This window comes from Schistocerca americana, chromosome 3, assembly GCF_021461395.2.
Source record: "Schistocerca americana isolate TAMUIC-IGC-003095 chromosome 3, iqSchAmer2.1, whole genome shotgun sequence".
In the NCBI taxonomy this organism is placed as follows: Eukaryota; Metazoa; Arthropoda; class Insecta; order Orthoptera; family Acrididae; genus Schistocerca; species Schistocerca americana.
The window spans coordinates 163,213,743-163,234,479 of NC_060121.1; the positions used below are offsets into that span (position 1 = coordinate 163,213,743).

General features: G+C 43.6%; 1 protein-coding gene across 2 annotated transcripts in view; it reads left to right on the forward strand.

The window, feature by feature from the left end:
* The first annotated feature begins 5,095 nt into the window (after positions 1 to 5,095).
* Positions 5,096 to 20,737, forward strand: part of LOC124605177 — a 37,726-nt gene continuing 22,084 nt past the window's right edge. Inside the window, exons 1-2 of one of the 2 annotated variants that reach the window (XR_006978615.1) lie at positions 5,096 to 5,611; positions 13,245 to 13,730. Coding sequence is in view for 1 of the 2 variants with exons in the window: in XM_047136689.1 (XP_046992645.1) it covers positions 5,240 to 5,611; positions 13,245 to 13,637 (765 nt within the window). In the remaining variant the exon portion in view is untranslated. Of the gene's footprint in view, positions 5,612 to 13,244; positions 14,037 to 20,737 lie in introns of those variants that run through there. The other variant, XM_047136689.1, reaches the window with a different exon arrangement.

A 20,737-nucleotide genomic window follows, 5' to 3' on the forward strand; every position in this document is an offset into this window, starting at 1 on the left:
CAGAAAATTGATGTAATCATCAGGTTGTAACGTCACCGGTTTTTCGAGTTGGTAGTTGATAGATTAGTATTGATCGGCCCTGGCTAAAACTCGGCGATAGTCGGTAGAACGATGATACTGTTATTAGGTAAAGACGACGTTAAAAAAAAAAAAAAAAAAAAAAAAAAAAAAAACAGTGGTGAACTGGACTCTCGATGTGTGCATGGTATTTACTTTACCAGCTGTGACCAACATCACGCTACTCGTCGTAATTAACTCGTTTATATTCGATGGTTTAACAGTTGCTATTAAAATATTGATGATGAATTCAATTCAGTTCCACCGACACCAACTTCCCCATAATTTGGTTGCAATTTCAATTATCTAATAAGTCGTAACATAGCGATTGCTTCCTAACGTCAAAGAGTTTATATATATGCGCCGAGCGCTTCAGTCAAATATTATCGCAGCACGCAAAATATCACAGTTATGTCTCTAAACAATTTTGTAATTTGGAATCACAAATGTGTAAATTGGCACGAAAGGGTGGTTTATTTCACATTAACACTCACTTCCTAACAAGGCCGTGAGGAAGCTTTCCCAGGTGGTGTGGGGGAGCGGGGGTCAAATTTATAATTTATCTGTTTTAAAACTATTGCTAAGTTCCAGAGTCCATTTTCAATTAAGAATGAAGTTAATCGTCTATCACTGTTCAATGCCTAACTAGAATTGAGTTCGAGTTATCTAATTAAAAAGTTCACTTCAGTCTAATGTAAGGTAGTCCTCTACCTGAATTCTAAACGATGTTATAGTTGAAGTCAATATTTCGTTTCACTGCGTCATAGTAGATCGCAATTATCAATCCTTGAAAAACCATCTAACCGCGCCTACACATACTAGTATTCAAACAAGTCTGACCAGCTTCGGCTAACTCTCGTATCGTAGTGACAATGGATCAAATTTTCCTTAGCCATTACTCACGGTTCTCAAAGAGTACTCACACGAAGTACTCTTTGAGATCGTTGGTTCTACTTTGCTAATTTTAATTATAATGATTTTGCGATGATTTACTATGATTTTGAGTTTGAGTTTACTGAGATTCTATCTTTCTTTTGTAAGTTGATAAATTACTATGTATGAGGTTCTTGTTTCTGATGTGTCGACAGAAGTGCCGACACAGTGTGTCTTGAGGAGACCGAAATGCACGCTATAAGCTCACGCAGGATGGCGTGAGGTCTGAAACAGGATACATAATGAATGCTATAAAGAAAAGTACGTAGCTGCTGGAATACTTAACTTTAATCCATCATTTGTATACAGCGTTCTTGATGATACAAGTGAGACTCTCTCTAGAAATGGTTAATGGCGCCTTGCTAGGTCGTAGCCATTGACTTAGCTGAAGGCTATTCTAACTATCTCTCGGCAAATGAGAGAAAGGCTTCGTCAGTGTAGTCGCTAACAAAGTCGTCCGTACAACTGGGGCGAGTGCTAGGACGTCTCTCGAGACCTGCCTTGTGGTGGCGCTCGGTCTGCGATCACTGACAGTGGCGACACGCGGGTCCGACATGTACTAATGGATCGCGGCCGATTTAAAGCTACCACCTAGCAAGTGTGGTGTCTGGCGGTGACACCACAGTATCAATTACTAGTTATTATTCAAATAATAGTGTTAAATGGAACTTTGGTTGCTTGTTCACTTTTCATGGAATTTGGAACTTGTTTTTGGAAAATTTTTGGGGTATTGGTTGCTATTTTTTCTTTTTTAATTTTTCGTCCGAGGAAGTGGCATTACAAGGTCCTGCGCGAAACATATCCGTTAGTGTATTTGCCAATTTAAACCATTCCCTAAATCGGCCCCTTGTTTTGTTCTTCTTTAAACACAGTGCCAGAGTAAACGTTAGGAAAGCTTTATTTGCATCTCTAGCCGTTCCTACTGGTGGCTAAATACAGCATACACGAAAAGTGTCTGCTTCAAAAGTAAGATTAAATCGACAAGCTTTCTTGGTACGTGTGAAGGCTTGTTTGATACGTCCGTGGCTAGACAAGAGCGAAGTTGGCCTTTAGGTTGAAATTAGTAAGTTTCAAAAAGGTTCACTGTTCATTCGGAGAAAGTTGATGTAATCATCGGGTTCTGAGAGTAATATTTCCTTTAGCATATTTTCAAGGGTAAATCTCTCATTTCCTGTACCATAGTCATGTTTCTTCTGCTTCTTCTTTAAACACAGTGCCAAAATCAATGCCACGAATGCTTTGCCTGCATTTGTGACCGTACTCGTTAGGCTCAAAATGCACATGAAGACGAATATCTGATGCGTGGGGAGGCGCCGGTGCAAGTTGCTTTCTCCGTTCGATTCACCCGTATCGGTTGTTTCCCTCTGGCGTTGCTAATCTTTGCCTCGTTGGCCGGTGGTGGTGCTGATGGGCTGGCGGACAGACTTGGTTTTGGCTTCGAAACAGCCGGTACGTGTCGCTGCTCAGAGAGCGAAACGTGTTTGCGTGGAGTTAGCTGGATTTGACCGGTGTATGTGGGTCAGAGTGCGGAAGCGGGCCTGTTATTGCAAGTTCTTGAAGCGTGACGGGGCCATAGTCTTCTACACAGGACGCTGAGCAATGTGGTCTTCATTTTGGCTAGTGGAGTTGAACTATGTACCACGCAACTGTCTATTGAAGAAGTAGACATTCAAGCTTTCTAGTGTTGCAATCAGGCCTATGCGTGTTACCACTAGATTCTACCTTTTCTTGTGAGTGTCAATACTGTATTGGAACTGCGATGTACTGGTGTAATAATATTATGCTTTGTATTATCGTTGCCCTTTTAAAACTAGTCTGTTTGTGATGGGGCAGTTTTACATATTTTGAAATTTGAACTCTACAGTTAATTCTTTTAACCATTTTTAATGTGCCTTTGTCTTGATGAGATCTATCTTTGAAGAATTTTATCTTACTGTATTTTGGGGCTGTTAACATTGTTTCTTTTGGATGTGGCTGTGTGTTTCTGCTTTTCTGTTGCGGCACTGCAGCGGGCACCTAGACCGTGTCTAGATCGTTGTCCGGAGTTCGACGCCTTGGCCGACCAGTACCAGAGGGAACGGAGGTTCTTTTGGCCGCGGGGAAAATGGCAACCGATACGACGGCCACTGAGTTCTTCGGGTTGCAGTGAGTGGGGATCTTGCATTAGGTTTCCTCTGCATTGGGACGCCAAGGTGTCTGTTCCGTTTGCTATACTGCTTATATATTTACCTTCAGAACCATAAAGGAAGGAGACTAGTGTTCTGAATTATACCTTACGTGCAGCGGGAGTTGAACATATGTACATATTAAAGAGAAATACTTGATAGGTAGCGGAAATTGGAAATTATGTGAATTATCCTATTGTGCTTGCCCAGGTGACCTATTTAAAGGAAACTTATTTCACCTTTATTATTCAAGTGCCCTTTGTTAAATGAAACTGATTTTACCTTTTATTATTGAAGCGCTTACAGTTAGCATGGAAGTTCTTGTTTGCACCTAATTCAATTAGAAAGGCATTGTGTAATGTATTTTTCTGACTTGTGAATAAGAGACACTTGTACAAAATTTTTGGTAAATACTGTGCCCTTTGGGTTAAACTGTTGATCAGTAATAAATTAGTTGTATCTTGCAAATCCTCTGTACTTGTTATTATTTCACTTGTCACCGATTTGCACGTAAACTCCACGTTGCAATCGTCTGCTTGAAAGTGAGGTTAAACTGAAAAACATTGTTTGAACCCTTTCGTGAGCCGTGGGAAACATGCTTCCCACTACAATGAACGCTCCTAGTCCCGTGGGATTCACAGTTCCCACCTCTGTACGGTGTTATCACCTAGTGAACAGTATAGGGTACTACTTCCAATCGGAAGTTCCCACCGTTTTTGCTGTACCTTCGCGCAGAGGCATTGTATAGCTGAGTGTTGCTCTGTAGAGGAGCCTTTCAGTGCTGTTTGCGTGACATTTTGTGATTTTTTTTCCCTCAAAGCTATAGTATAAGGTAAATACTTTTGATTTAGCCAAATTTATGAAGCAGCAGGTAAAATTTGAACGAGGAGAATTCCAGTTTGAAACAAAAGGAGCCATTTCTGCAGCAAAATGGACGGATAACCATCCAGTCACTTTCCTGTCCTCAATTCATGACCCACGAGAAACATCCACAGTGAAAAGGAAAAACAAGGATGGTACTAGTACAGAGATTTCTTGTCCTGATGTTGTGGCAGAATACAACAAAATAATGGGTGGTGTCGATAAGTTTGATCAATTACGAGAAAGGTATGCTATTGGCAGACGTTCTGTAAAATGGTGGCACAGAATATTTTATTTCCTGGTGAATGTTGCTGCAGTGAACAGTTTTATCCTGTGGAAAGTTAGTAAAAGAGAAAGTGCACAGCATAATCAGCTCACATACAGAATCCATCTAGCCAGACAATTGATCGCTCGCTTCTCATCCCAAAAAAGGAGTGGACAAAACCCTGTCTTTCTGGCAAAAAGGGGTAAAGTACACGAAGATTTTGGTCATGTGGCTGTAGGGGAGCATCAACCCATTTTAGGAGAAACCTGATGGACGTGCGGTCATTGTGGTACCAAAGCTGCGGAAAAGAGCCCTCGCTGTGTTTGTTCATATTGTCAAATACCACTTCGCATAGACCCATGTTTCAGAAAATTTCATGGCAAGTAATTGTGAACAATCATTGTAACAAGAGAAGTAAATTTATCAAACAAATATGACATATATTGAAAAAGTTGTTTTTGTCATTTAACCCCATGGAAGGGCAGTGGAAAGAATACTTCCCACCTTATTGTGTGACATCACTTTCACAGTTGGAGCAAATTTGATATTCTGTATGATAAATACACCTATCTGTTAACTACCATCTGATCTCCGTTCATTAAAAAAAACTGCTCAATAATTTTGCCCACGAAAGGGTTAACGTTTACGGCATATGCGTGGCTAGATGACAGCGATTTTGTCAAACGAGTCTGATAGTTTGGGGGGATCTTCGAGACAGGCTCGCCCACAGCGTGCAAATACGACCGAACTTCCAGCCCGGCGCGGAGAAAACCTGCCGAGTGGCGCGCCAGGTCGAGGCCGAGCCGCCGATGGCGCAGACTGTTCCAGAAGGTCTGTTTCCGTACGACCGACCGTGACGTCGCGGCTCGCAATTGGACGGCGCGCCTCCGCGACCGGGCGGGCCCCTCTCCCGTGTATATAGAGGCGGGCGCAGCGCCGCGCGCGCGCCAGTGGCGGCATGGCGTACTACCGACGCAACACGCTGCGCTGCGAGTTCGCGGGCGGCGCCGACCGGCCGACGGAGCGCGACGTGCACCGCTGGGTGCGCACGCAGCTGCGCGTGCCCGACGCCGAGCTGAAGGCGCTGCAGCTGCACACCCAGCACGCCGTCGCCTTCCTCAAGCTGCGCTCGGACGCCGCCTTCCTGCAGCTGGCGGAGCGCCTCTGCGGCGGCGGCGGCGGCGCCGCGCTGCAGCTGCAGTCGGGCAAGCTGACGCCCGTGCGCGTCTCCGTGGCCGACGACGACGGCGGCGTCGAGGTGCGCGTCTTCGACGTGCCGCTCGAGGTGCCGGACGCCGAGTTCCGGCGCGCGCTGGCGCCCTACGGCAAGGTGCGTCCACTGACGGCAGCAATCGATTCGTAACAATCCAGTTGTCGGTAAGCAATCGACTCGTTCAGATATAGTTTTACGTGTCTGTCAGATTACTAACCATTCGCTCCTTTCGAGTGAAACAAGTGTGTGAGAACAAACGAATGAACAATCGATATAGTCCGTTGTAGCTTTGCACGCTGATTGAATTATTCGTTCTACATTTTCACACGGGGCTACGGCCTTGCCGCAGTGGATACACCGGTTCCCGTGATATCACCGAAATTAAGCGCTGTCGGGCGTGGTCGGCACTTGGATGGGTGACCGTCTGGGCTGCCATGCGCTGTTGCCATTTTTAGGGGTGCACTCAGCCTAATGAAGCCAATTGAGGAGCTACGCGACCGAACAGGAGCGGTTTCGGTCAAGAATACCATCATAACTGCTGGGAGAGCGGTGTGCTGACCCCACACCCCTCCTATTCGCATCCTCCTGAGGATGACACGGCGGTCGGATGATCCCGATAGGCCACTCGTGGCCTGAAGACGGAGTGCTTTTTTTTAACATATATTTTCAAACGAAATCAGTCTGTATTCTTCCTCTTGGTCCTGACGGCAAGTCTGAATGCGATTTTCTAGTGGTTTCCACAAGGCGAATATTGGGCTGGTCAACCGTCCAAGGAATATTAACAAATAACAAAATATTTTTGACGAAAAAATTCTTCCGAACAATGGCAGTATGCGCTTAAAAAGTCACCAAACAAACGAATGAACAATCGGTAAAGTCCGTTGTAGCTTTGCATGTTGACTGAATTATTCGCTCTTTATTTTCAAACGAAATCAGTCTGAACTCTTCCTCTTGGTCCTGACGGCAAGTCTGAATGCGATTTTCGAGCGGTTTCCACAAGGTGAATATTGGGCTTGTCAACTGTCCAAGGAATATTAACAAATGATAACAAAATATTTTTGACGAAAAAATACTTCCGAAAAATGGCAGTATGTGCTTAAAAAGTCACCAAACAATTTAAAAATAGTGGTATTTACGAGCTTTCTCTTGATATAGCGGAGATGTTGAGTCGCAGATAGGCACAACAAAAAGACTGTCACAAAATGAGCTTTCGGCCAACAAGGGCTTTGTCGAAGAAAGACAACAGATACACACACACACACACACACACACACACACACACACACACACACTCACACACTCTCATGCAAACACAACTGACCGACACGTGACCACAATCTCTAGCCTCAACATTTAGCGAAACAGGTTATCAATGTTGGACACAAAAACGGGGCCGGCCGCAGTGGCCGACCGGTTCTAGGCGCTTCAGTCTGAAAACGCGTGACCGCTACGGTCGCAGGTTCGAATCCTGCCTCGGGCATGGATGTGTGTGATGTCCTTAGGTTAGTTAGGTTTAATTAGTTTTAAGTTATAGGGGATTGATGACCTCAGATGTTAAGTCCCATAGTGCTCAGAGCCACTTGAACCAGCCACAAAAACGGGGGGAGGGGGGCGGGAGATGAGGAGAGAGCTTTAATAAATTTAAATTACGAAAGTAATTGTTCAATTATCTAAACATAAATTACAATGTAGCAGCAGTAATTATACCTCATAAATCAACTGAAAATCGTTATTTAATGCCACAACTACGAAAAATTCGTGCTTGAGTTCATAAATATACAAATTTTGAAACTGCTTCATTTATAAAAATCTACTTTAGCTCCTCCAGGCGGAGGATATGTTATTTTCACCAGAAAAAGTAGGCATCCCTAGCCGTAGCTCATACACAGCGTGATTCGTTGACGATGTTACAAATTTCCAGAGACAATGGAGAACGGTAAATGTATGTCTGAGGTAAGGGACCCTTGTCCTGAGAGTGATACCTCTGACACTGGAACAAACGCACCAGTACTGTCGGTGCTAAGACTGCACAATAGGCAGTTTTTAGAGATGGTAGTACGGACCAAATAAGAAAAAATATCTAGTAAACATGGACTCTAAACTGTATACCTGAACAGCTATGAGCACTTGTTCATCTTCGTTACTGTGGAAACCCATCATGTAACATACTGCGCATACATAGGAAAAGAAAGCCACTACTTTACAGCTACACCATCGATGACAAACAGCTGGAGACAGCGTCTGCCGTAAAATATCTACACCTAAGTATCCAGAGCGACCTTAAGTGGAATGACCACATAAAACAGATAGTGGGAAAAGTAGACACCAGACTCAGATTCATCGGGAGAATCATAAGGAAATGTAATACATTCACAAAAGAAGTGGCTTATAAGGCGCTTGTTCGCCCGATTCTTGAGTATTGTTCATCTATCTGGGATCCCTGTCAGGTAAGACTGGTATGGGAGATAGAGAAGATCCAACGGAGAGCGGCGCGTTTCGTCACGGGGTCGTTTAGCTGGCGAGAGAGCGTTACGGAGATGCTAAACAAACTCCACTGGCAGACGTTACAAGAGAGGCGCTGTGCATCACGGCGTGATTTACTATTGAAATTTCGGGACGGCACTTTTCAGGAGGAGTCGGGCAGCATGTTACTTCCCCCCACATACATCTCGTGTATTTACCACGAGAAGAAAATTCGAGACATTAGACCCAATACAGAGGCTTACCGACAATCATTCTCCCCATGCACTATTCGCGAGTGGAACAGGGTTGGAGGGATCAGATAGCGCTAAAGTACCCTCCGCCACACACCATTAGGAGGCTTTCGAAGTATGATGTAGATGTATTGAGCGAGTGCCTGTTGCCATTAAGATACGCGTTTTAGAGCCCATATTTACTGGACTTTGTTTTCATTGTTTTGGTCTTCACTACCTCCTTCAAAAATACTATGAAAACAAAAGACTTTGCGGTAGAACATATGTGCTTGACAGTATCACAGATGAACAAGCTCTTAAGGTATACATTTCATATCCTATGTCTCTTAAGGTATACATTTCATATCCTATGTTTACTACACATCTTTTCTTGTTCTCGTCATAGCACACCTCTGAAAGTTGCCTATCCTGCTATCTTACCAACAACAATACCGGTACATGTATTCCACTCTCAGAAGTATCACAACGATTTTGGCTTGTAACTTTCGACTGGCCAGGGTAAAACGTGCAGAGTGAGCGAGAAACAGTCATACACAGTGTTTGAAAAAACCTGAGACATATTACAGGATGTAGGTGAAAACTGCTAGAAAAGTTACTATGCTAAAAAAATAACATGTCTGGAAACCAATGCCTGTTGAGATATGGGTCACTTCACTTGTGACGAGTACTGTGTAGTATTCAGTCGTGCACGACATCTCACTGCTGCAATGAATTACCAGCGCTATTGGAGAATGTTACCCTTGCACAATGACAACAACTGTATGTATGCGTTACGGGACACCACCCTGTTATCTGCAGATCGTATGATAGTACCTCACCGTGACTTCCCATGGACGATAGTTTGGTAGAAGATGTCTGATAGTTTGGCTCGTTCATTGGACTTGAGCTGTTGTATTTCTGCATATGGAGCTATTTAAAAGCAATGATATATGCCCAGCCAGTCGACAATGCGCGGTTGTTACAGGAAATTGCGATCAATGCATGTGGACAAATCCGAATGGAACCACATGCATTTGAAAGAGTGTGTGATTCACTGAGAAACAGATTTCAGGGATGCGTTGCGATGGACGGTAAACGCATGCAACAAAGCCTATCGTTATTTTAAAAATGTCTGAAAGACATAGATGACGATATTGCAGCTGTACTACATTTATGAAATTTTACAGTTGTGAAGAAATTTCGTAAACTGAGAGCAACCTGGTGCAGTTCACCCAGTAAGGAAAAATTCCTGGTAGACTCCACAGAGGGTACGATGGCCAATGCGCACACACCATTTTTGTCCAAAGCACTGGGCGAGGCGAGTTCATTGATTAGTTCAGAAGGGGGTCCCAGTATTGTTTGCCCTCTTTCGGTCGGTCGACGACAAAAGTGTCTACGCGCACCCCCTTAAATCTTTCACAAACTATTTTAAAGAAGCTATTCGATAACAATATTTTATTCTTGGCTTACTTATAGCTTTGTATATCAGCTTCATGATGACATGCCCATCATTTCTTTAATGGTCATAATTATTGCGACATTTGCTTTTAAGTAAGACACCATGCGAAATTCAGAAAAGTTAGCAATGAAAAATAGGGGTCTCTTTGATTTTGCGTTTGGCGCATATTATATAATACGTCGCTATGTGAGATTCAGCTAACATATTGAATTTTTCTGTAGAGTTGGGTGGAGGTCTCTATCTGTCACCAATCTTGAGAAAGTTGATCTGATGTAGAGCACTCATTTGTGACCATACGCGCCAGCTAAAAAGCTAGAATGAAATATTCCTCATATTTCTGAAATACGGAAACGACATTTTTTGCAAATGATAGCTCGCAAAGAGGAGAAGAGTATTTTGGCATACTATTATCATGAAAAACTTCATTACTAAGGATCGTCTATAGTTCATGAAAGGAGAAATACTGTGTATTTTGGTGCAACACAAGTGAAGACATTAACTTTTTTTTTTTTACCAAGAATGCTTTTTTATAATCTATTGACCTTACTTTTCCTCGTCTCCTCACTTAATAAAGTTATAAACCATTGTTTCAGAATTCTCTCGCAGTTGCATCTGCGTAACATGTTTTGCGTTTTGGCAAAAGAAGCAAATTTTAACATGACAGCAAGGCAAATGTAAAATTTACTCAAAATTCGGCACCCATGACGCGTCTCTGACAGTAACAAGCCAGGCGAAAATAAATCGTTATTTTTGTTGCATTTTCAGCAGAACCCGTTTTAAATACCAACCAGCACAGAGGTGACAGCAGACCCTTTCGAATGGTCATCATGCAACCGAGGCTGTGGAGGGGCTCCACTTAATATTTGCAAAGAATGAGAGCACAGGTTCAGCTTAGACCGTCATTTCTCCTCTGGTGCTCGGCACTTCCCATACAGTGCCTGTCTGCAATCCCCATCACTACCACTTTACCCACACATGCTCTGCCGACTGCGCCTCTACCGGTTATGTTATTCTGTGTACACACCAGTACTGGGTAGATGTCACATAGCTACCGTGCTGGCATACTCGGCAATTTAGACGGACAACCGCATGTGGGTACTGAAATTTAGATCGACTGTTGATCTGCTACTTCTACATCTACATCTACATTTATACTCCGCAAGCCTCCCAATAGTGTGTGGCGGAGGGCACTTTGAGTGCCACTGTCATTACCTTCCTTTCCTTTTCCAGTCGCGTATGGTTCGCGGGAAGAACAACTGCCGGAAAGCCTCCGTGCGCGCTCGAATCTCTCTAATTTTACGTTCGTGATCTCCTCGGGAGGTGTAAGCAGGGGGAAACAATATATTCGATACCTCATCCAGAAACGCACCCTCTCGAAACCTGGACAGCAAGCTACACCGCGATGCAGAGCGCCTCTCTTGCAGAGTCTGTCAATTGAGTTTGCTAAACATCTCCGTAACGCTATCACGCTTACCAAATAACCCCTGTGACGAAACGCGCCGCTCTTCTTTGGATCTTCTCTATCTCCTCTGTCAACCCGACCTGGTACGGATCCCACACTGATGAGCAATACTCAAGTATAGGTCGAACTAGAGTTTTGTAAGCCACCTCCTTTGTTGATGGACTACATTTTGTAAGGACTCTCCCAATGAATTTCAACCTGGCACCCGCCTTACCAACAATTAATTTTATATGATCATTCCCCTTCAAATCGTTCCGTACGCATAATCCCAGATATTTTGCAGAAGTAACTGCTACCAGTGTTTGTTCCCCTATCATATAATCATACAATAAAGGATCCTTCTTTCTACGTATTCGGAATACATTACATTTGTCTATGTTAAGGGTCAGTTGCCAATACCTGCACCAAGTGCCTATCCGCTGCAGATCTTCCTGCATTTCGGTGCAATTTTCTAATGCTGCAACTTCTCTGTATGCTACAGCATCATCCGCGAAAAGCTGCATGAAACTTCCGAGGTCATTTATATATATTGTGAAAAACAATGGTCCCATAACACTCCCCTGTGGCACGCCAGAGGTTACAAAGCCGTACTGCTCCGTCATCTTGTCTCGAATTTCCAGCCCATTTGCGTACGAATATGTGACACTTTATTAAACACTCTGTGTATCTGATGTGGTGTAGAGGCTAGTTTTGTTGGGTTGTTCCATTCGAACGGAAAAAACGGTGGGGTAGCTGTCTGTTACACTACTGGCCATTAAAATTGCTACACGACAAAGACGACGCGCTACGGACGCGAAATTTAACCGACAGGAAGAAGATACTGTGATATGCAAATGATTAGCTTTTCAGAGCATTCACACAACGTTGCTGACATGAGGAAAGTTTCTAACCGATTTGTCATACACAAACAGAAGTGGATCGGCGTTGCCTGGTGAAGCGTTGTTGTGATGCCTCGTGTAAGGAGGAGAAATGCGTACCATCACGTTTCCGACTTTGATAAAGGTCGGATTGTAGCCTATCGCGATTGCGGTTTATCGTATCGCGACAATGCTGCTCGCGTTGGTCGAGATCCAATGACTGTTAGCAGAATACGGAATCGGTGGGTTCAGGAGGGTAATACGGAACACCGTGCTGGATCCCAACGGCGTCGTATCACTAACAGTCGAGATGACAGGCATCTTATCCACATGGCTGTAACGGATCGTGCAGCCACGTCTCGATCCCTGAGTCAACAGATGGGGTGTTTGCAAAACAACAACCATCTGCACGAACAGTTCGACGACGTTTGCCGCAGCATGGACTATGAGCTCGGAGACCATGGCTGCGATTACCCTTGACGCTGCATTACGGACAGGAGCGCCTGCGATGGTGTATTCAACGCTGAATCTGTCTGCACGAATGGCATAACGTCATTTTTTCGGATGAATGCAGGTTCTGTTTCATGGTCGCATCCGTGTTTGGCGACATCGCGGTGAACGCACATTGCGAAGCGTGTATTCGTCATCGCCATACTGGCGTATCACCCGGCGTGATGGTATGGGGTGCTATCGGTTACACGTCTCGGTCACCTCTTGTTCGCATTGACGGCACTTTGAACAGTGGACGTTACATTTCAGATGTGTTACGACCCGTGGCTCTACCCTTCATTCGATTCCTGCGAAACCCTACATTTCAGCACGATAATGCTCGACCGCATGTTGCAGGTCCTGTACGGGCCTTTTTGGATACAGAAAATGTTCGGCTGCTGGCCAGCACGTTCTCCAGATCTCTCACCAATTGAAAACGTCTGGTCAATGGTGACCGAGCAACTGGCTCGTCACAATACGCCAGTCACTACTCTTGATGAACTGTGGTATCGTGTTGAAGCTGCATGGGCAGCTGTACCTGTACACGCCATCCAGTCTCTGTTTGACTCAATGCCCAGGCGTATCAAGGCCTTAACGGCCAGAGGTGGATGTTCTGGGTACCGATTTCTCAGGATCTATGCACCCAAACTGCGTGAAAATGTAATCACATGTCAGTTGTAGTATAATATATTTGCCCAATGAATACCCGTTTATCATCTACAGTTGTTCTTGGTGTAGCAATTTTAATGGCCAGTAGTGTATTAAGAGCACTGGGTTGTCCCCTGAGCAGGTGCGCCACGTGCGGCGCGAGGTGTCGGCGCCCGGCTGCGAGTACCGCGTCGCGACGGGCGTGCGTTCCCTGCGGCTGGTGCCGCGCGACGGCGACGGCGCCGGCTGGGACCCGCCGCTGCAGCTGCCGGCGACGCTGGAGATCGGCGGGCACCGGGGGGCGCTGCAGCTGAGCCGCGAGGCGTCGTGGTGCGCCACGTCGAGCCGCGAGGACGGCGCCTGCCGCGGCTGCGACGCCGGGTCGCCGGTGCGGCCGCCGCGCCGCTGCCCCAGGGACGTGGCGCTGGTGCGCGCCTTCCTGGCGCACAGCGGCGAGTGGCCGCCGCCCGATGACGTCACGGGCGCCGCGCCCGCCGAGGACGCCTGCCACCTGGAACAGCGGCGCGCCGCATAGCCGCACGGCCCACTCTGCCCCGCAGGGTGGGATACCGAACGAGTCGCCGCGACCGGCGCTCACTTCTGTGCAATCGTCCACAGCAGCGAAGAGGTCAGCAGAAGTGATAGTCCAATATCAACCTGAGCCGTCTGTTCACCACACTCTTGCAGTATCGTCTACGATATAACACCCGGCATACCAGAGCGCGTTAACGGAATGGAGGGGAATATCACTCTCGAATGGCTCTGTGTTCACGTCAGACGCAACGTAACTTATCTTAGCCCATTACTGACAGGTGTAAGTGAGTATATGATTATCCATCTGCATTATACAGTGTCTGAATATACACTACTGGCCGTTAAAATTGCTACACCAAGAAGAAATGCAGATAATAAAAGGGGATTCATTGGACAAATATATTATATTAGAACTGACATGTGATTACATTTTCACGCAGTTTGGGTGCATAGATCCTAAGAAATCAGTACCCAGAACAACCACCTCTGGACGTAATAACGGTCTTGACACGCCTGGGCATTGAGTCAAACAGAACTTGGATAGCGTGTACAGGTACAGCTGCTCATGCAGCTTCAACACGATACCACAGTTCATCAAGAGCAGTGACTGGCGTATTGTGACGGGCCAGTTGCTCGGCCACCATTGACCAGACGTTTTCAATTGGTGAGAGATCTGGAGAATGTGCTGGCCAGGGCAGGAGTCGAACATTTTCTGTATCCAGAAAGGCCCGTACAGGATCTGCAACATGTGGTCGTGCATTATCCTGCTGAAATGTTGGGTTTCGCAGGGATAGAATGAAGCGTAGAGCCACGGGTCGTAACACATCTGAAATGTAACCTCCACTGTTCAAAGTGCCGTCAATGCGAACAAGAGGTGACCGAGACGTGTAACCAATGGTACCCCATACCATCACGCCGGGTGATACGCCAGTATGGCGAGGACGAATACACGCTTCCAGTGTGCGTTCACCGCGATGTCGCCAAACACGGATGCAGCCATCATGATGCTGTAAACAGAACCTGGATTCATCCGAAAGAATGACGTTTTGCCATTCGTGCACCCAGGTTCGTCGTTGAGTACACCATCGCAGGCGCTCCTGTCTGTGATGCAGCGTCAACCGTAACCGCAGCCATGGTCTTAGAACTCATAGTCCATGGTGCTGCAAACGTCGTCGAACTGTTCGTGCAGATGGTTGTTGCCCCTTGCAAACGTCCCCATCTGTTTACTCAGGGATCGAGACGTGGCTGCAAGATCCGTTACAGCCATGCGGATAAGATCCCTGTCATCTCGACTGTTAGTGATACGAGGCCGTTGGGATCCAGCACGGCGTTCCGTATTACCCTCCTGAACGTACCGATTCCATATTCTGCTAACACTCATTGGATTTCGATCAACGCGAGCAGCAATGTCGCGATACGATAAACCGCAATCGCGATAGGTTATAATCCGACCTTTATCAAAATCGGAAACGTGATGGTACGCATTTCTCCTCCTTACACGAGGCATCACAACAACGTTTCACCAGGCAACGCCGGTCAACTGCTGTTTGTTTATGAGAAATCGGTTGGAAACTTTCCTCATGCCAGCACGTTGTAGGTGTCACCACCGGCGCCAACCTTGTGTGAATGCTCCGAAAAGCTAATCATTTGCGTATCACAGCATCTTCATCCTGTCGGTTAAATATCGCGTCTGTAGCACGTCATCTTCGTTGTGTAGGAATTTTAATGGCCCGTTGTGTAGTATTAGGATTTAGGCACTAGCACTGCAGGTGTCCTCTTCTCGGCGACTCACTGAGGTCTCATTCTAAAGAGAACTACTTTAGTTACTTTAATGTTTTATAATGACACAGCGTAATATCCAAAATTATTTTCTTCAGACAGACATGGTCGTGAAAGCCTGTGAACGTATGTTCCATACAGCTGAGAAGTGAAGGAATGGGAAAAATGCCCTCTCTCCAAACATTTGGAAAGCGTTTCAACATCTGTTTTATCACGAAAATGAGATATGCAACAATGTCCAACAACATTTACAAGGCAATAGCTACCGCCATTTTATTTTACCGTCGGAGTCTTCTTTTCTTTCCGAGTGCCAAAAAAGCTCAAATAAACTGTGTTTCTCTTCTTCATCAATGTTTCCATGCTTCATCAGAGCTGAAAAAACCTATATCTCACGAACTTGTTTTAGCCTACTGCTGTTTGCATTCATTCATAGTGTTGGCCTTTCGTTTGTCCAAGTATTATAAAGACTACTGGTGTCTCTGAGTACTGGTAAAACGTTTGGCTGGAAAATGAAAGGTCGCGGTGTCGAATCCCACACAGACCACGGAATTTTCAGTCTGAGTTTAACCTAGCCTTCATCTCTCAGTGAGGTGAGCATCTGCCAGAACCGAAACGTGGTTCCAAGTTAAATTGTAGATAGTGTATGAGTACAGCGGCAGGTTAGGAACACGGTAGTCGTCCAAGTCACGTACAATCGAGAGATTTGTACAAGGCCACTGAGCCACTCGAAATTATTATTTTTCACATTTTACATATATTTGGCCTATTTGGTGTCAGAAAAATCATAGAAAAAATATGAGTTTCAAAGCACTCTACGCGTAACGTAATGAGAACGGGGTACGTATTTCTATGATCTTTTCATTCTGAATGGTCGACAGTTTCAGGTGTTGAATTATGACCGTTTCTCCCAGAACCATCCTGAATAACTTTTAAGTTTTGTTCTCCTAAATGCGAAGCCCGGCATTAGTTACGTCCTACTCACGCAGTGTAAATGGCAGGGCAAGGTGATGCGCGTGTTCTGAGTCACGATTTTATTGTCTACGAGAACGATGGAATTTTGGCAGTGTACAGAATGCTGTATTCGTAAAAATACCTGTGCTGTTTGCTAAACTTAACGTGTATTTACAATGTTTCCTTCTTTCTTGAGGTACATTGTGATATACATTTTATACTATAAAGCTGTATAGAACATCAAAAATTCAGACAGTGCTGATTTTGACATATTGTATACTTTAAGTGTCGTCTAGTCAGGTGGTTTGTATGGTGCCTAACAATGTATTTCAGCTCAGTTTCTGTGTTGAATATATTATAATGCCATACTAAAAAACTATGTGTCAGTTTTCAACCTGCTTCACTACAGAATGTCCTTCTGTCTCATATCTGGCAGCATTACGTGCGCATCTGCAATGTGCCTTGTTCTAGCCACAGACTTACCTGTTCATTTTACTCTGATTTTGGATCTCATTTTTCTTCCTCAAATTTTCAGACCGACGTATCAATTCCTTAAATTTTTCAGGATACTCTTAATTTTTGTAACGTAGAAGTTTAGATCTGAAAATATGTGGTTAAACAGCAGAATAGTAACTGCTTAATTAAGGAGTGACATTTTGCATAGTTAAAGATGTTATAGCTGGTGCTCCTGACTGCATTATAAGCTCTTGAAACTGACTTGTAAGATGAATGGAGGAAAAAAGAGCAAAGTTAATCAGTATGGATTAGTCAACGAAAGTGGAAGTGCAAAATTGCCTTACGCAAAAGTGTACAGAGTTTCATACAATCTTCCATTTACGCGTAGAATTACTAGACTTTTTTTTATTGAAGCACTTGTTTACACCATTGTCGGAGTATATTATTTTTTAACCATTACGCTCCAAGGTCTCGAAAAATTCGGAAACAAAGTTAAGAAACGAATATCGCATAATTTTTTGTACATGGCTGCACGTTCAGAAGCCGTGAACAGCACCAATTGAAAGAGAAACAGCCCTCGGTCACTGTATTTTTAACAAATTAACCTAGTTTCAACACTGCTAGGAGTGTCTTCTTCAGAGTTTAAAACAAAGAATGATCTATAACATGGTCACAGAATAATGACTAAAAACATATGATAGGGTATAAGTACGGAATCATCGTAAAAGCCGTTACTCGATATCTGACTTCGGGTCTCCTTGTGCAGGTTGCTGAAATGTTCTTTTCCTTCTAAGGTAGTCCTATGTTTTTCAATAATCAAATGTTTCTTGGCTGCATTTTACGTCAATATTGCTTTATACAAATTGTCATTCAGTCCTATCTACATTTTAATAATGATGTTTTCATGTTTTATCTTACTGTTATAAGCTTTGATGTAGACAAAATGTTATATTGTATGCTACTATCAAACAAACATTGCTTTCCATTATGTACCAATTACTGTTCATTTATAATCATTTCTGCCTATATTTCAATGTGAAGTAGCCTAATTGTATCTATGGCTACTAGATGGCGCGCTCGTTGCAGTGCCATGTTCACCTGGCCGCATTTGTTAACGCGGGCACCTCAGTCCGTTTTGCAACCTGCACCACGCAAGTAACGTGCAGCCTTTAGTGGCTCGCCATCACAGTTTTCTTTATCATTGTGACTAATGCCCTTTTGGCATATTTTTTATTTTATAAATGACATATAAGTGCTGTCAGTCTTTTACGATGATTCCGTACTTACGCCCTATCATACGTTATTAGTCATTATTCTGTGGCCATTTTATAGAATATAGATCATTCTTTGTTTTAAATTCTGAAGAAGACACTCCTAGCAGTGTTGAAACCAGATTAATTTGTTAAAAATATAGTGACCGAGGGCTGTTTCTCTTTCAATTGGAATATCGCATACATCTCTTCCGCGGATATTAGCGAGCAATGAGTAGGAGGTACAAGGATTCTTAATTTCAAAGTGAAATTTTCAACCTGCAGTGGCGTGTGAGCTTATATGCAACTTCCTGGCGGATTAAAACTGCGTGTCGGACTGAGACTCAAACTCGAGAACTGTGGCTTTCGCGGGCACTGCCGACAGCGCTACCCAAGCACGACTCACGATCCCTCCTCATAGGTGTACTTCCACCAGTACCACCTCACCTAACTTCCATACTTCACACAAGCTCTCCTGAGAAACTGCGAGGAGCGGCCGTGGGTCGTGCTTAGGTAGCTCAGCCCGCCAAAGTCAAAGGTCCCGAATTTGAGCCTCAGTCCGGCACACAGTTTTAATCTGCAGGAAGTTTCAGCTCGTCATTTGTTTACAACACATTACAAGTACGGGATTGTCACATACTGTGCAGTGGAGACGGGATGCAAAGAAAGAACATCTAAAGGACCAGAACAACAGTTCAACACTTCCAGTAAATGTCTCGTTTATGCACATCACATTCCGTGATAATTTTGTAGTAAAAAATTAAAATAGCAAAAAGTAACAGAAATTCAGCGAAAATTGTAGTAGAAGAAACACAGTCCGCTACGAACGCATCTGTAAATATTATGAAGTTAATGAATTTCAGGTACGTATGCAGCTAAGACGAGTTATGTTGTATAGGTGAAATAAAATAGTTTGACTCAGCGACAACTATTTTTTTTCTATTTTATTTACAAATGTAGTAGCATGAAAAGAGTTCCGTCTCTGATACATGTAACAATAACAGCGCTTTTAATATTTAAGGTAAGGTAATATGAGCATGGCTCATCATAATATGTAAGAACATAAAACTTTTCATTTCATTTCTCGAACATGTTTCCAGTTCCCAAAGGACTAGCTATTTACCCTAAAGCTAAACCAACACTCAGCTGGTATAATAAATTACAAGTTTGTTTCATCTCAAATAGTGAAATTTGACAGCAATCCAAGATACACGATCACAGTCTGCTACATTTTCCAACTTACAGGCTTAAAGTCGCCTAAAATATAGCCATGTGAGGAATGGTTCTGCTTTACAAGAATAATCATGAAAGTTTTAGTGGCTTCCTAGCAAAGTCACAATTGGAACATGCAATGAGAAACTCTAGACATACAGATTTTCCAAGTAACTTGAGTCAAACTGGAGATCACACAAAGGAATCACATTTTAAATTTGGTATAAAGCCAGAAATCTGGAATTGAAATTAAATAGATCGAGAGAAAATTCTTATGGATGGTGTAAAGTCATAACGGATTGGCGTTTTAATGTCATCTAAATCAGAAATGACCAGTAATTAAAAGACAAATAAATATTTCAACAGGCATTACAACTGCAACTTTAACTCATTCACTACATATGCAAACACCTTTGGATATACAGACATGTCAACACCACTTATCACTCTAATGCAGGTTCCCAAACTTTTCCTCTGACAAACACTTTGAGAATTCTGTTACTTTGATGGAAAACCTTTTTTATTTTAAAAGATAACGAAATTTTTAAAAATGAGACAAATTTGTTTTATTCATTGGTTACTTTAATTTTAAATCATACTTAATAACACAGAAACCATAGCAAAATTTTAGAAAAATGATTAGTATCGTCAAAACGTCGAAAAAAACCGCCATGTTATCAACAGTTTTTCCGGCGCACTTGTTCACATCCCGCAGAACGCCTACAGCAGCTCCGACGGCAATTAACAAGTGTGACCTGAATATCCTCTACTCATGCTGTGTATTTAAACTCTGATTGCAGGAGTGTACTATGCCAGCGTAGATACTTTAATGATTCGATATACGATGTGACCATCACAACGCTTACCTGACTGAATGTACTTCTTTTGTTAATTTCTGATTAACAAGGAAAACTTCCAACCCGAGCGGATGTATTTATTCAAATATGTGGCAGCCAGCGATCTTTTTACGTCTTAATTATGTGATCAATGCGACACACACATATACTCACACTCACGCTTACAGAGCATAGAATACAATAAAGATATAACACATAAAATTCACAAAATATTATAACTGCTGCTGCTGTTCTAATTGCTGCCAGTTAATGGTAAGGTGTGGAAGGAGCTAGATGTGTGGGAGAGATTCTCAAAATACGGTTTCTGGAATGATTATACAGAAAATAAGTGAACAAGATAGATTTGCGGATTTGTGTCGGAAGGCCAGTGTACTAAAAGTTCAGATCATCGTAATAACGAAGTGTCAGGTATTGTGTGGAGTAGTAGCATATGACGATCTGAGTCCTAACTGGAATTAGATTAATTGTAACGCTGATTAGTCCTTGAATTCAATGAAAGTTAATGTCATCTCTGTATGTAGTCTCAACTTAAACTAGACGTCAACCAAACGAAAGTCTTCTGTTAAATTTCACTGCAAGATATAACTTTAATTTTA